A 12500-nucleotide genomic window follows, 5' to 3' on the forward strand; every position below is an offset into this window, starting at 1 on the left:
TCTCTCTCTCTCTCTATCTCATCTATCTATCTACTCCTATCTATCTATCTATCTTTATCTCCTCTTTTATTTAACCATTTACCTATTTCTTCTTCCCTCCCTCCTTCCATCCCTTATATTCCCATCTTCATTTCCTTCCCTCCCTACCTCTTTTTCCTCATTATTTCTCATTCACTTAACCTCCCTCCTCCCTTCCTCAGCCTCTCACCTCCTCACTCTCTCTCTCCCTCTTCTTTGCCACCCTTGTCCCTCCTTCGCACTCCCTTGCCTTCTCTCCATTTATTCTCATTCACTGAACTTCCTTCTTGCTCTTCCTCCCTCATTTGCCCTCTCACCCTCCCTCCCTCTATCATTCATTCGCATTTCCCTCTCTTCCTTTTCCCTCCATTCCTCCCTTATCTCTTTCCTTCTACTTGTCCTCTCTTCCCTTCTCCCTTCCTTCCTCTCCCTTCTCCCCTTCCCTCTTCCTCCTCTCGCTCCTTCTTCCCCTTTGCTTCCTCCTTGCCTCCCTTCTCCTCATCACCCTCCACCCTTCTCCTCCACTTCTTTTCCCTCCACCCTTCTCCGCTTCCGTCTCTTTCCACCTGTCTCTCTCTCCTTCACCCCTTCCACCCTTCCCTCCCTCTTCCCTCCCTCACCCTTTGCCCTCCCTCCTTCCTCCTTTCCCATTCATTCACTCCACCCTTCCCTCTCCTCACTTCTTCACCATTCTCCCCTCCCTCACCCCTCCACCCTTCTCCCCCTTCCCTGACTCCTGCCACCTTCGCCTCTTCCTTCTTTCCTCCTGTCACCCCCTCGGCTCCACCTTTCTCTCCTTCCACTTCTTTACCCCTCCTCACCTTTCTTCGCCCTCTCCCTCCTTTTCCTCCCTCACTCCTCCACTCCTCCCTCTCTCCCCTCCCCCCTCACCCTCCACCCTTTTTCCCTCCTCAATCCACCTCCACCCCCCCTTCCTTTCCCTACCTCACCCCCTCGCCCTTCTTCCCTCCCTCACCCCTTCGCCCTCCCTCCTTCCTTCCCTTCTTCCCCTTCGCTCTGCCTTCCCTCCCTTCTCCCCTCTCTCAGCCCCTCCACCCTTCTCACCCCTCGAAGGACTCACCCTCTCTCCCTTCTCCCTCCGCCAGGTTGCTGGATCGCGGCCGGATGTTCGTGTGGTCGACGGCGCAGGCCAAGAAGCTCCTCGTAGGGCCCGGGAAGCTGTTCAAGGAGGAGGAGGAGGAGGAGCAGGAAGGGCAGCCGCTGGAAGGAGGACAAGGAGGACAAGGAGTCAGCAGGAGGAAGACGGCAGCAAGGAGGCCAGCGCTGCCTGGCGACCTGGAGAGAGGATGCGGGGAAGCAGAGCGCCGCGTGGGAGACACGGCGCTGAAGGAGGAAGGAGTGGACGAGGAGGAGGAGAAGGAGGAGGAGGAGGAGAAGGAGGAGATGTGGGTGGGTGAGCGCCTGCTGGATCTCGGAGCTGGGGATGGTCACGTGACACAGGTCCTGGCAGCGGGCTCCGTACAGGTCGATGTGACAGAAGCATCGCCCGTCATGAGGAAGAGGCTGCGGGACAAGGGCTACAGGTACGTCTCCACGCCACGCCCTCACGTACACACGCACACGCAAGCACGTACACTTACACACACATGCATATATGTAAGTACTGCACATGAACATACGGTAATATACGTACATGTATGTGAATACTGTACGTAAACACACACACACACACACACACGCACACACACACACACACACACACACACACACACACACACACACACACACACACACGCACACGCACACGCACACGCACACGCACACGCACACACACACACACACACACACACACACACACACACACACACACACACACACACACACACACACACACACACACACACACACGCCATCCTTATAAGTCCTGTCTTTCACATTCTTTATTATATATTTCTGTTTATAATAATCAACCGAGATCAGTATTTCAGGTAGGTAACCTTTTGTTGTTGTTTTTGTAATCCTTGTTTTTTTGTTTTTTCTTTCTTTGTTTCTGCTTTAATAATCAAAGAAATTGGTTTAATACGAGACCAGGGGATAATATCTACTGACATGCTGTAGATCTGCGAAGTATTGTATTCTCTGCAATGCACTGTATTGTATTGTATTATAATGATCTTAATTGAGGGTACATATGTGACCGGTAATAAGAGAAACGCAAAAACAGGAAAACAGGAATAAGTAGGATAATTGTCTATTGATAAAAAGGAGAAATAAAAGAATGAAAGAAAGTAGTCTTCATCTTTGTTGAAAATAAGGATAATGGTGTCACTAATAAATATTATAATGATATCTGTAATGGCAATGGTACTAAGAACAGTAACAATAGCGGGAACAACAGAATTTATGATTGAAGTAATGATTATAATGATGATGATGATGATAATAATGGTAATAAAGATAATGATAATGATAACCATCATAATAGTCATAATGATGATGGTAATAAAATTAAAAGTGAAAATAAGAATAAAGATAAAGAAATGATAGATATAATGATTATTATGATGATGATAACAATAGTAGTAATATTGATGATAATAATGAAAATGGTAATGCTGACGATAATAAAAGTAACAATAGTAGCGATAGCAAGATAATGATGATAATGATTATAACGATAATATTAATGAAGACACTAGTAATAATTATTAAAAAGACATTATTGATGATAGAATAGTTATTTGATATAAGGTAATTAAGACTTCTTTGGACTAAATACAAAAAAATTATAAAAAAATAAATAAGCAAAAAAAACAGCGTACCGAAGCGATGAAACAACAAAACAAAACAAAAATCGTCGAAAAAAGGAGGAAAACGAAGGAAAAAGAAGATTGTTGCAGAAAATAGAGCCAAGAGGGTTTGGCCAAAGGAGAATGGGGTGAAGACTCTAATCATTGAGGTCTTTATGAGGAAATGAGTTGAGAGAGGGGGGTGGGGAGGGGGGAGGGGGGTCTTATTGGGGAGGGAAGGAGGGAGTGGCCAGAGAGAGGGAGAGAAGATGTGGTATAGGGAGGGAGGGAAGGAAAATAGGAGAGGGAGAATGGGAAAGAGAGAGAGCGGGGGGAGGAAAACTGGTGGGAGGAGGGGATCCAGAGAGAGACAGAGAGAGAGAGAGAGAGAGACAGAGAGAGAGAGGGGGGGGGGAAGACTGGAGAAGGGGCGTGCTAGAGAAAGAGAGAGAGATAAAGAGAAACTAAGAAAGAAAAAGGAAATAGTGACAAAGGAGAGGAGAGATAAACAAAAGTAGAAGAAGCAGAAACAGAAATAAAACCCCAACAACACGACGCAAGAAAGAATAAGAAAAAGGGAGAGAGGGAGAAACAGAAGGAGGAGGGGAGGGAGGGGAGGTGGGGGAGGGGGAGGGAGGGGAGGGCAGGAGGAGGGGAGGAAGAGGGGGAGGGAGGGGTGGGGAGGAGGAGGAGGAGGTACGGCCAGGGGAAGACTGAGGGCAGAAGACCCAGGTGTGCTTCTTGTATGACGAAGATCTGAGAGATGCTGGTAAATACTGATGTGATGGTATTGAAATTCCGTCGATATTTATCTCTTTCAAATAAATTGTTTCATCGCGCTTCACATTTTTTTTCTTCTCTCTCTCTCTCTTTCTTTTCTTTTCCGTTTTCGTTTTTCTCTTTTTCGTTTACCTGTGTGTGTTTGTTGTTGTTGTTGTTCTTTTTTGTTGTTTTGTGTGTCTCGACATATCCAGTTGTATTGATTCGTCTAACCGCGAATGCATCTTAAATGTATTCGATTTTCATTGAATATAAAATTGCAAATCAATGAAAAAATAATCCCTTGTCAGATTTTAAATAATGAATATATCAAGCATTTTAAATAATCCCTTTTCAGATCTTTAATGACGAATATTTCGAGCATTTTATTTCGTTTAATATCCAGACCAAATATTTCTGCAAAATGAATAAAACACACCATTACTTAAGCGAACCCTGAAGATCAGCATTGCGCTCAAACAACACGTACTTGGTCTTTCCAGCTCTACTGCCCTCAAGTTGCATAAATGTTGCATGCACTCAGGAGCAGTACACGTGATCCATTTACCTTCAAGAACCACAATATGAAAAGTAAACAGAGCGTTGATGCGTCTCTTGTATGTTTTCTCTGTTTGGTTTTTATTTGTTTTTTTATTTGTTTGTTTATTTGTTTGTTTTTGTTTTATACTTTTATTGTGGACTTTTTTTTTGAGATGGTTATGATTATTATTTGTTTATTTTTCTTTTCGTTTTATGTTTTTTTTTGTGAATTGAGATTTGTATCGTGTTTTTTTTTCTTTCTTTTTTTCTTTTTGATGATACGGATATGTATCATTTTTGGAAGTTATAGTGAAGGTAACTATGAATGGAAAAAAAGGTAAATTAAATAAGGAGAGAGGAAGGCGTCTCGATGCCAGGACATATTTGCATATTCTCGCTACAGCATTTTAGGTTAATTCGCAGTAAGGTCAGGGAAATGTTGCCCGGAAATAGACGCCCCCGGCAACCTAGAAAGGGCTTTGCGACCTGTTCTGGCGACCTTGATAGTGTTCAAACGTCTTGTGAATGAAAATTTGCCTGATTGTGAGAAACTTCTTTGTGTGAGAAATATCCGTAACCATTTCTATGGGCGACACACTTTGCGCCTTTTTGGAACGAAAAATACTTTCCTCCGCTGTTTCACAAGCCGCGTTGCCCAACACGATGTCAGGAATTGCTCTCGCCGTTGTTGCAGAGTTGCACATAGTTGCGTTTCAGTATGTTGACGAAGATATTCCAGAAAACGACCATCAGTCCTATGATATCGACTTTCAATAAAACCCCCCAAAAGAGAATAAATATTTTAGAGAAAACAGCGAATCACATGAGTCAACGTTCTTGACTTCGCTAGCAAAAAAAAATCGCACGTGTTACAACGCAGTTAAGTTTTCTTTAAGTACGTCTCAAGTGTACATTGACTTTCCAGCACTTGTTGCTTAGTGTCGGCTCCTCCAGACGTTGAGAAAGGCTCTTGCAGTGTGAGGGTTGCTTGAGGTTTAGAGAAAATAAGGGAATATTTGAATAATGGTATCTGTTTTGTTTGTGAGGGCTGTATAGAAGGTTCATCAGGCACTGGTGGTTACATGAACTGTGTATGATGAATATATCTTTGCATTTTCATCCTTGTGGAATAGTTGTTGGGCTGCATGAATTGAGCAAAAGTTGAATATAATAATTAAATGCCTTTGGGTCCAGCATCATGTGTTTGATAAGTATTGACAGTTATATGGTTATTATTTACACCATCTCTCTATACAGCATATCACTTCCCTGTGGTTTGACAACAAGCATAAAGTCAGACGCAGAGAACAGTAAAATCTTCCACCTCGGAGCATACAGACCGACCTACTTCGACGGCATCACACTCCGTCTTAAGATAAAGATTTTCCTTCCTTGCCGAGATCTGGAGCATGTAAGTCCCTTCCGAGAAAGAAAAAGAAAGAAAGTAAAAAAGGAGGAAAAGGGAAAGCATACATTATTATCCACATATTGACGCGCCTACCCAAGATCCTCTGACCAATCAGCGACTCGCACGCGCCCTTTGCTCGCGCCTGCCTGGCTCTCGCCCGCTCATTAGTGGAAATATGACGCCTGGAAATCTAATTGGACGCTTAATGAAGGCATTTCCTACCGCCCGCCGCCGGTGCGTGATAATCCATTTTTTTCTCTCTCCGCGCGTTGCAATCTCGCTGCATAATCCTGGGCGGGAGAGAAAGGCGCTTGTGTTACTGCGTCCCTAATAAAGCTCGGCATTATCCTGATACAGTAAATTTACCGCAGTTCCTCGTGTGTGAGAGAAAGAGCACGGGCGGAAAGCGGTATCTGGCAACTCTCATTCCCGCGGCGATGACCAATGGCGACAAAGACGAGGGAAGCGAACAATATTGCTAGCGTTCGCGCAAGAAAGTAAATTATGTCCCTTCTTCACATCTGCTACACGAGAAGATGCCGGGGAATGACTTTTGCCTGGAACTTTAACGAGGCGAAATTTCTCAAGTGCCCTTATCTCTAGAGTGCGGGGTTTATTTACCTATAATATTTATCCGGCTGTTTTCCCCGCCTTGTACATCTCCCGGACACAACTGCACATTACGTTTATTAAAGAGGGTCAGTCGAGAAGTCCGATATGTCATTTCCTTCTTAGCGGGAGGAAAACCGATATTATATTTATTATTATTATCATTTATAAGGCCGTGGAGCGTAGATGGCTATACAAAGCTAGGAGGGTTTTGCCGCTATCTCCGGCAGTTCATAAAATCGATGCGGATCCATCTGTCATTGGTCATATTTTCATCTGCTGACGCCTTGCCAGGATGCCACACTTCGGAATAACGCGGTGAATGGACGTCATTACGATACAAGGAGAGGGAGAGAGAGAGAAGGGAAAAAACGAATGAAGGAATGATGCAAGAATGGGGAGGAAGAGAGACGGAGCGAACACAAAGGAGTTATGACCTAAGCTTGGAGGGTCGGTCGCGCTCTCGCACAGGGCACGCAGGGAGGGAGAACAGGCAAATGAGGGCAATGTTCAACACGGCGGAGTTGAAAGGGATCTCACGCACTCACGCACTCCTGATACGTAAGGGTGCACGCGCGTACGAAGGCTGTACGTACTTCGTCTATCCATGTGCACATTCACACGTTCATATGCTTACTGTTTTACATACATACATACACTCACTCTCTCTTGTTTACTCACACTCACTCACGAGCTCACTCACTCACGAGCTCACTCACTCACGAGCTCACTCACTCACGAGCTCACTCACTCACGAGCTCACTCACTCACGAGCTCACTCACTCACGAGCTCACTCACTCACGAGCTCACTCACTCACGAGCTCACTCACTCACGAGCTCACACACACACACACACACACACACACACACACACACACACACACACACACACACACACTTACGCATATGTCAGTAAATAATTCTACTTATCATAGCTATCATATTAATCGTTACTACAACAAGAAAATTAATTAAACAGAAATATTAAGGACTGCAACCAACACAAAAACACCGTTCCATTGTTTATGATTAATCCTGTTTTCTCGTGAACTTAATAAGGAACATCATTAACTCCATATAAATGCAACCTCCTTCGTTAAACGGATTATTAAAAGGTCTTTGTAATTAGTTAAGGCAACGCAATACTGATTTCTCGGGCCCCTAATGATCTCATTATGTTAATAAGGTCCCCGAACGTAATTTTGTCCTTGCTGTGTCCTCATTACCTAGTGACAAAACAACCTGTTATTAATGTTGTCGAGATAAACAACCTGTTGATTACGTAAAACCTTGATGATGTCCTCATTAAGATGTTATATACGTTGTTTTTTTCGTAGAGGAAAAGGGAGATAGAGATGGCAACGGTTAAGAAAAGGGGAATGACAAAACGTTCAAGAAAGGGAGGCAAAAAGAAAACGAGGAAGGAAAAAGTGACATGGGAAAAAGAAACATAAGGAATAATAGAAAAAATACAGGAAAATATGGAATTGGAGACCACAGGAAGAAAGATCACAAAGGGGTCAAAATATTTTATCAAAAATGAATAGAATAAAAACGTTGAGACAGAGAGTAAGGAAAAAAACGCAGAAGACAGAGAGAAGAAAACACAAATACAGATAAAATAGAAAGGACAGAGAATCAGGGGAATTAGTAAATTAGAAGAAAACTGAAAGAGATGAAAAATGAGAACGAGGAAAAGGTAACATATTACAATAAAGGGAGAGACTAAGAAAAGAAAACAAGTGAAAACGATAAAACATGAACAAAGAAATCACCCAACAAGTGAAAGAGGAGAGATAATAAGAAAAAAGGGAAACAGAAATTTCAAGTACGAGGGGGAATAAAGGAGATAAGAGAAACTGAACTCACAAGAAAATGGGGGAAAGTAGAGGTCAAGAGAAAAGAGATCAAAGGAGAAATGGAATAAAGAAGAGGACAGGAATAATAAAAAGAAAAAGAAAAACAGAGTTATGTTAAAGGAAAGATGTATAGTGGTTAGAATAAGAGACGAAACAAAGTCCAGAGAGAAATAAAAATGGATAAAAAAGGGAAACCAAAGAGAGAGACACAATAACCAAAATCAAATGAAGAAAAACAAAACAAAAACGCAAAGAAACCAATCAAAAAATCTATAAAAAAAAAATAGCAAACCAACCAACCAAACCAAAGAAAGAAAAAAACACCCCAAACAAGAATAAAAGAACCGCAAAGAAGGGCCAAGAGAAAGAGAAAGAGAGAGACAAAGAGGTCAGAGGAAAAGGCGAGACAGGGGCCCCCGGTGTCATCCAAGCTGCCACAGTATCGGATGCCGCCACCATTCAGATTCAAGAAATCAATAGCCAAAACACTCAACTCATAATCGCCTGCCGGAGCTCCACCCGCCGGGGAAGGAGGGAGAGAAGGAGAAGAAGGGAGAGTGATAGGGTGATGGAAGGAGGGAGGAGAGGAAGAGAGATAGGGCGAAGGAAGGAAGAGACGAAGAGAGCCAAAACACTCAACTCATAATCGCCTGCCGGAGCTCCACCCGCCGGGGAAGAAGGGAGAGAAGGAGAGGAAGGGAGAGAAGGAGGAGAAGGGAGGGGAGGAAGGGAGAGTGATAAGGCGAAGGAAGGAAGAGACGAAGAGAGCCAAAACACTCAACTCATAATCGCCTGCCGGAGCTCCACCCGCCGAGGAAGGAGGGAGAGAAGGAGGAGAAGGGAGAAGGGAGAGAAGGAGGAGAAGGGAGGGGAGGAAGGGAGAGTGATAGGGGGATGGAAGGAGGGAGGAGAGGAAGAGAGATAGGGTGAAGGAAGGAAGAGACGAAGAGAGCCAAAACACTCAACTCATAATCGCCTGCCGGAGCTCCACCCGCCGAGGAAGAAGGAGGAGAAGGGAGAGAAGGAGGAGAAGGGAGAGTGATAGGGGGATGGAAGGAGGGAGGAGAGGAAGAGAGATAGGGCGAAGGAAGGAAGAGACGAAGAGAGCCAAAACACTCAACTCATAATCGCCTGCCGGAGCTCCACCCGCCGAGGAAGGAGGGAGAGAAGGAGGAGAAGGGAGGGGAGGATGGGAGAGTGATAGGGGGATGGAAGGAGGGAGGAGAGGAAGAGAGATAGGGTGAAGGAAGGAAGAGACGAAGAGAGCCAAAACACTCAACTCATAATCGCCTGCCGGAGCTCCACCCGCCGAGGAAGAAGGAGGAGAAGGGAGAGAAGGAGGAGAAGGGAGAGAAGGAGGAGAAGGGAGAGTGATAGGGGGATGGAAGGAGGGAGGAGAGGAAGAGAGATAGGGCGAAGGAAGGAAGAGACGAAGAGAGCCAAAACACTCAACTCATAATCGCCTGCCGGAGCTCCACCCGCCGAGGAAGAAGGGAGAGAAGGAGAAAGGGAGGAGAGGAAGAGAGATATGGAGAAAGGGAGGAAGAGCAAGGGAAAGGAGATTGGGAGGAGAGAAGGAGAAAGGGAGATAGGGAGGAGAGGATGGAGAGAAGGAGAAAGGGAAGAGAGATAGGGCGAAGGAAGGAAGAGACGAAGAGAGCCAAAACACTCAACTCATAATCGCCTGCCGGAGCTCCACCCGCCGGGGAAGGAGGGAGAGAAGGAGGAGAAGGGAGAGTGATAGGGTGATGGAAGGAGGGAGGAGAGGAAGAGAGATAGGGCGAAGGAAGGAAGAGACGAAGAGAGCCAAAACACTCAACTCATAATCGCCTGCCGGAGCTCCACCCGCCGAGGAAGGAGGGAGAGAAGGAGGAGAAGGGAGAGAAGGAGGAGAAGGGAGGGGAGGAAGGGATAGTGATAGGGGGATGGAAGGAGGGAGGAGAGGAAGAGAGATAGGGCGAAGGAAGGAAGAGACGAAGAGAGCCAAAACACTCAACTCATAATCGCCTGCCGGAGCTCCACCCGCCGGGGAAGGAGGGAGAGAAGGAGGAGAAGGGAGAGTGATAGGGTGATGGAAGGAGGGAGGAGAGGAAGAGAGATAGGGCGAAGGAAGGAAGAGACGAAGAGAGCCAAAACACTCAACTCATAATCGCCTGCCGGAGCTCCACCCGCCGGGGAAGAAGGGAGAGAAGGAGAAAGGGAGGAGAGGAAGAGAGATGGGAAGGGAGACAGGGTGAAAGGGAAGAGAGGAAGGGAAAGGAGATAGGGAGGGGAAGAGAGATAGGGCGAAGGAAGGAAGAGACGAAGAGAGCCAAAACACTCAACTCATAATCGCCTGCCGGAGCTCCACCCGCCGAGGAAGGAGGGAGAGAAGGGAGAAGGGAGAGAAGGAGGAGAAGGGAGGGGAGGAAGGGAGAGTGATAGGGGGATGGAAGGAGGGAGGAGAGGAAGAGAGATAGGGCGAAGGAAGGAAGAGACGAAGAGAGCCAAAACACTCAACTCATAATCGCCTGCCGGAGCTCCACCCGCCGAGGAAGGAGGGAGAGAAGGAGAAGAAGGGAGAGAAGGAGGAGAAGGGAGAGTGATAGGGGGATGGAAGGAGGGAGGAGAGGAAGAGAGATAGGGCGAAGGAAGGAAGAGACGAAGAGAGCCAAAACACTCAACTCATAATCGCCTGCCGGAGCTCCACCCGCCGGGGAAGAAGGGAGAGAAGGAGAAAGGGAGGAGAGGAAGAGAGATGGGAAGGGAGACAGGGTGAAAGGGAAGAGAGGAAGGGAAAGGAGATTGGGAGGGGAAGAGAGATAGGGCGAAGGAAGGAAGAGACGAAGAGAGCCAAAACACTCAACTCATAATCGCCTGCCGGAGCTCCACCCGCCGAGGAAGAAGGGAGAGAAGGAGGAGAAGGGAGAGTGATAGGGGGATGGAAGGAGGGAGGAGAGGAGGAAGATAGGGCGAAGGAAGGAAGAGACGAAGAGAGCCAAAACACTCAACTCATAATCGCCTGCCGGAGCTCCACCCGCCGAGGAAGAAGGGAGAGAAGGAGAAAGGGAGGAGAGGAAGAGAGATATGGTGAAAGGGAGGAAGAGGAAGGGAAAGGAGATTGGGAGGAGAGAAGGAGAAAGGGAGATAGGGAGGAGAGGATGGAGAGAAGGAGAAAGGAAAGAGATATAGCGGGAAGGAAGAGAGCTAAGGGGAAGGAGGGAGGAGAGGAAGAGAGATAGGGTGAGGGAAGGAGAAGAGGAAGAGAGATAGGGTGAAAGGGAAGAGAGGAAGTGAAAGAAGGAGATTGGGAGGAGAGAAGAGAAGAGAAGGAGAAAGGGAAGAGAGGAAGAGAGATAGGCTGAAGGAAAGAAGAGAGGAAGAGAGATAGGGTGATAGAAGGAGGAGAGGAAGAGAGATAGGTTGAAGGAAGGAGGAGAGGAAGAAATAGAGAGAAGAAAGGAGGAGAGCAAGAGAGACAGGAGGAAGGAGGAAAGGGAGAGACAGGGAGGAGAACAGAGAGAGAGATAAGGAGGAGAAAGGAAGGTGAAGGGAGGAAAGAGAAAACAGGAGAGGGAGGGAGAAAGAGAAGATAGCGGGGAAGAGGGAGAAGCAAGGGAGAGAAGAAGATATAGGGAAGAAAAAGATAGAAAAGGAGAGAAAAGACGATGAAGAGAATTAAGAAAGAAAATATGAGAACTAGGAGAGAAAATAGAAAAGAAGGAGAGAGATAAAGAGCATGAGAAATAGGAAAGAGAGGATAGAAAGGTAGGAAGAAAAATATAGGGAGAGAGGCAGGGAATATAAAAATGGAGAGAGAGAGGGAAGTAAAGAAAGAGAAGAAAAAGGAGAGAGAGTAGATGAAAAGAAAGAGAGGAGAGAGAAAGTAAAGAGATGAAGAAGGTGGAAGACAGAGAAAAGTTGGGAAAAAATGAGACTAAAGTGGGAGAAGAGGAGAGAAAAAGAAACTAGGAGAAAGAAATAGAAGAAAGAACAAGTAGCAGGGAGAAGGAGGAAGATAGACAGGAGAAAGGGAGAGCTTGGGAGGGAGTGGAAGAAGGTGAGATATAAAGGAAGGAAAGGAGAAAGAGAAAGAAGATAAACAGGATAAATGAAAAGGGGTGACACATGCAAGGGAGTGAAGGAGGAATAGGAGAAAGAGAAGAACAAGAGAATACACGAGGACAGGAAAATGTTAATAGTCAGGGAAACAAAATCACAAGCAAAGACAACAAAAACTGCTATTTATTTGTTGTTGTTGTTTATTAAATCCTTGTCATGTGATTAAGCTTATAAAGGAAATTTTGTGAATTGATAAGCTGAGACGAGATATATCAAGGAGTTATAAGAATCAGGATGTAACAGGTTTAAAAAATTGGATGATAACAAAAGATAAGGAATGAGAAGAAATAGAAAAAAAATAAGGAGAACGAGATAACTTAGAAGAATGAGGATTGAAAATATTGAATAAAAAAAGACCATTACACAGACACCAAAAAGAAAAAAGAAAAAATAGGAGACGATTTTGAAAATATAAAGAAACTTTATATATATTAGAAAAAAGAGGAAAATGCAGA

General features: G+C 45.4%; 1 protein-coding gene across 1 annotated transcript in view; it reads left to right on the forward strand.

Moving 5' to 3' along the window:
• Positions 1–1121: 1121 nt before the first annotated feature.
• Positions 1122–12500, forward strand: part of LOC113820807 (protein-L-histidine N-pros-methyltransferase) — a 46663-nt gene continuing 35284 nt past the window's right edge. The window contains exon 1 of the mRNA XM_027373168.2: positions 1122–1562. Coding sequence (XP_027228969.2) covers positions 1144–1562 — 419 coding nt within the window. The 5' untranslated portion in view covers positions 1122–1143. The remainder of the gene's footprint in view (positions 1563–12500) is intronic.

This window comes from Penaeus vannamei, chromosome 23 (assembly GCF_042767895.1).
Source record: "Penaeus vannamei isolate JL-2024 chromosome 23, ASM4276789v1, whole genome shotgun sequence".
NCBI lineage: Eukaryota > Metazoa > Arthropoda > Malacostraca > Decapoda > Penaeidae > Penaeus > Penaeus vannamei.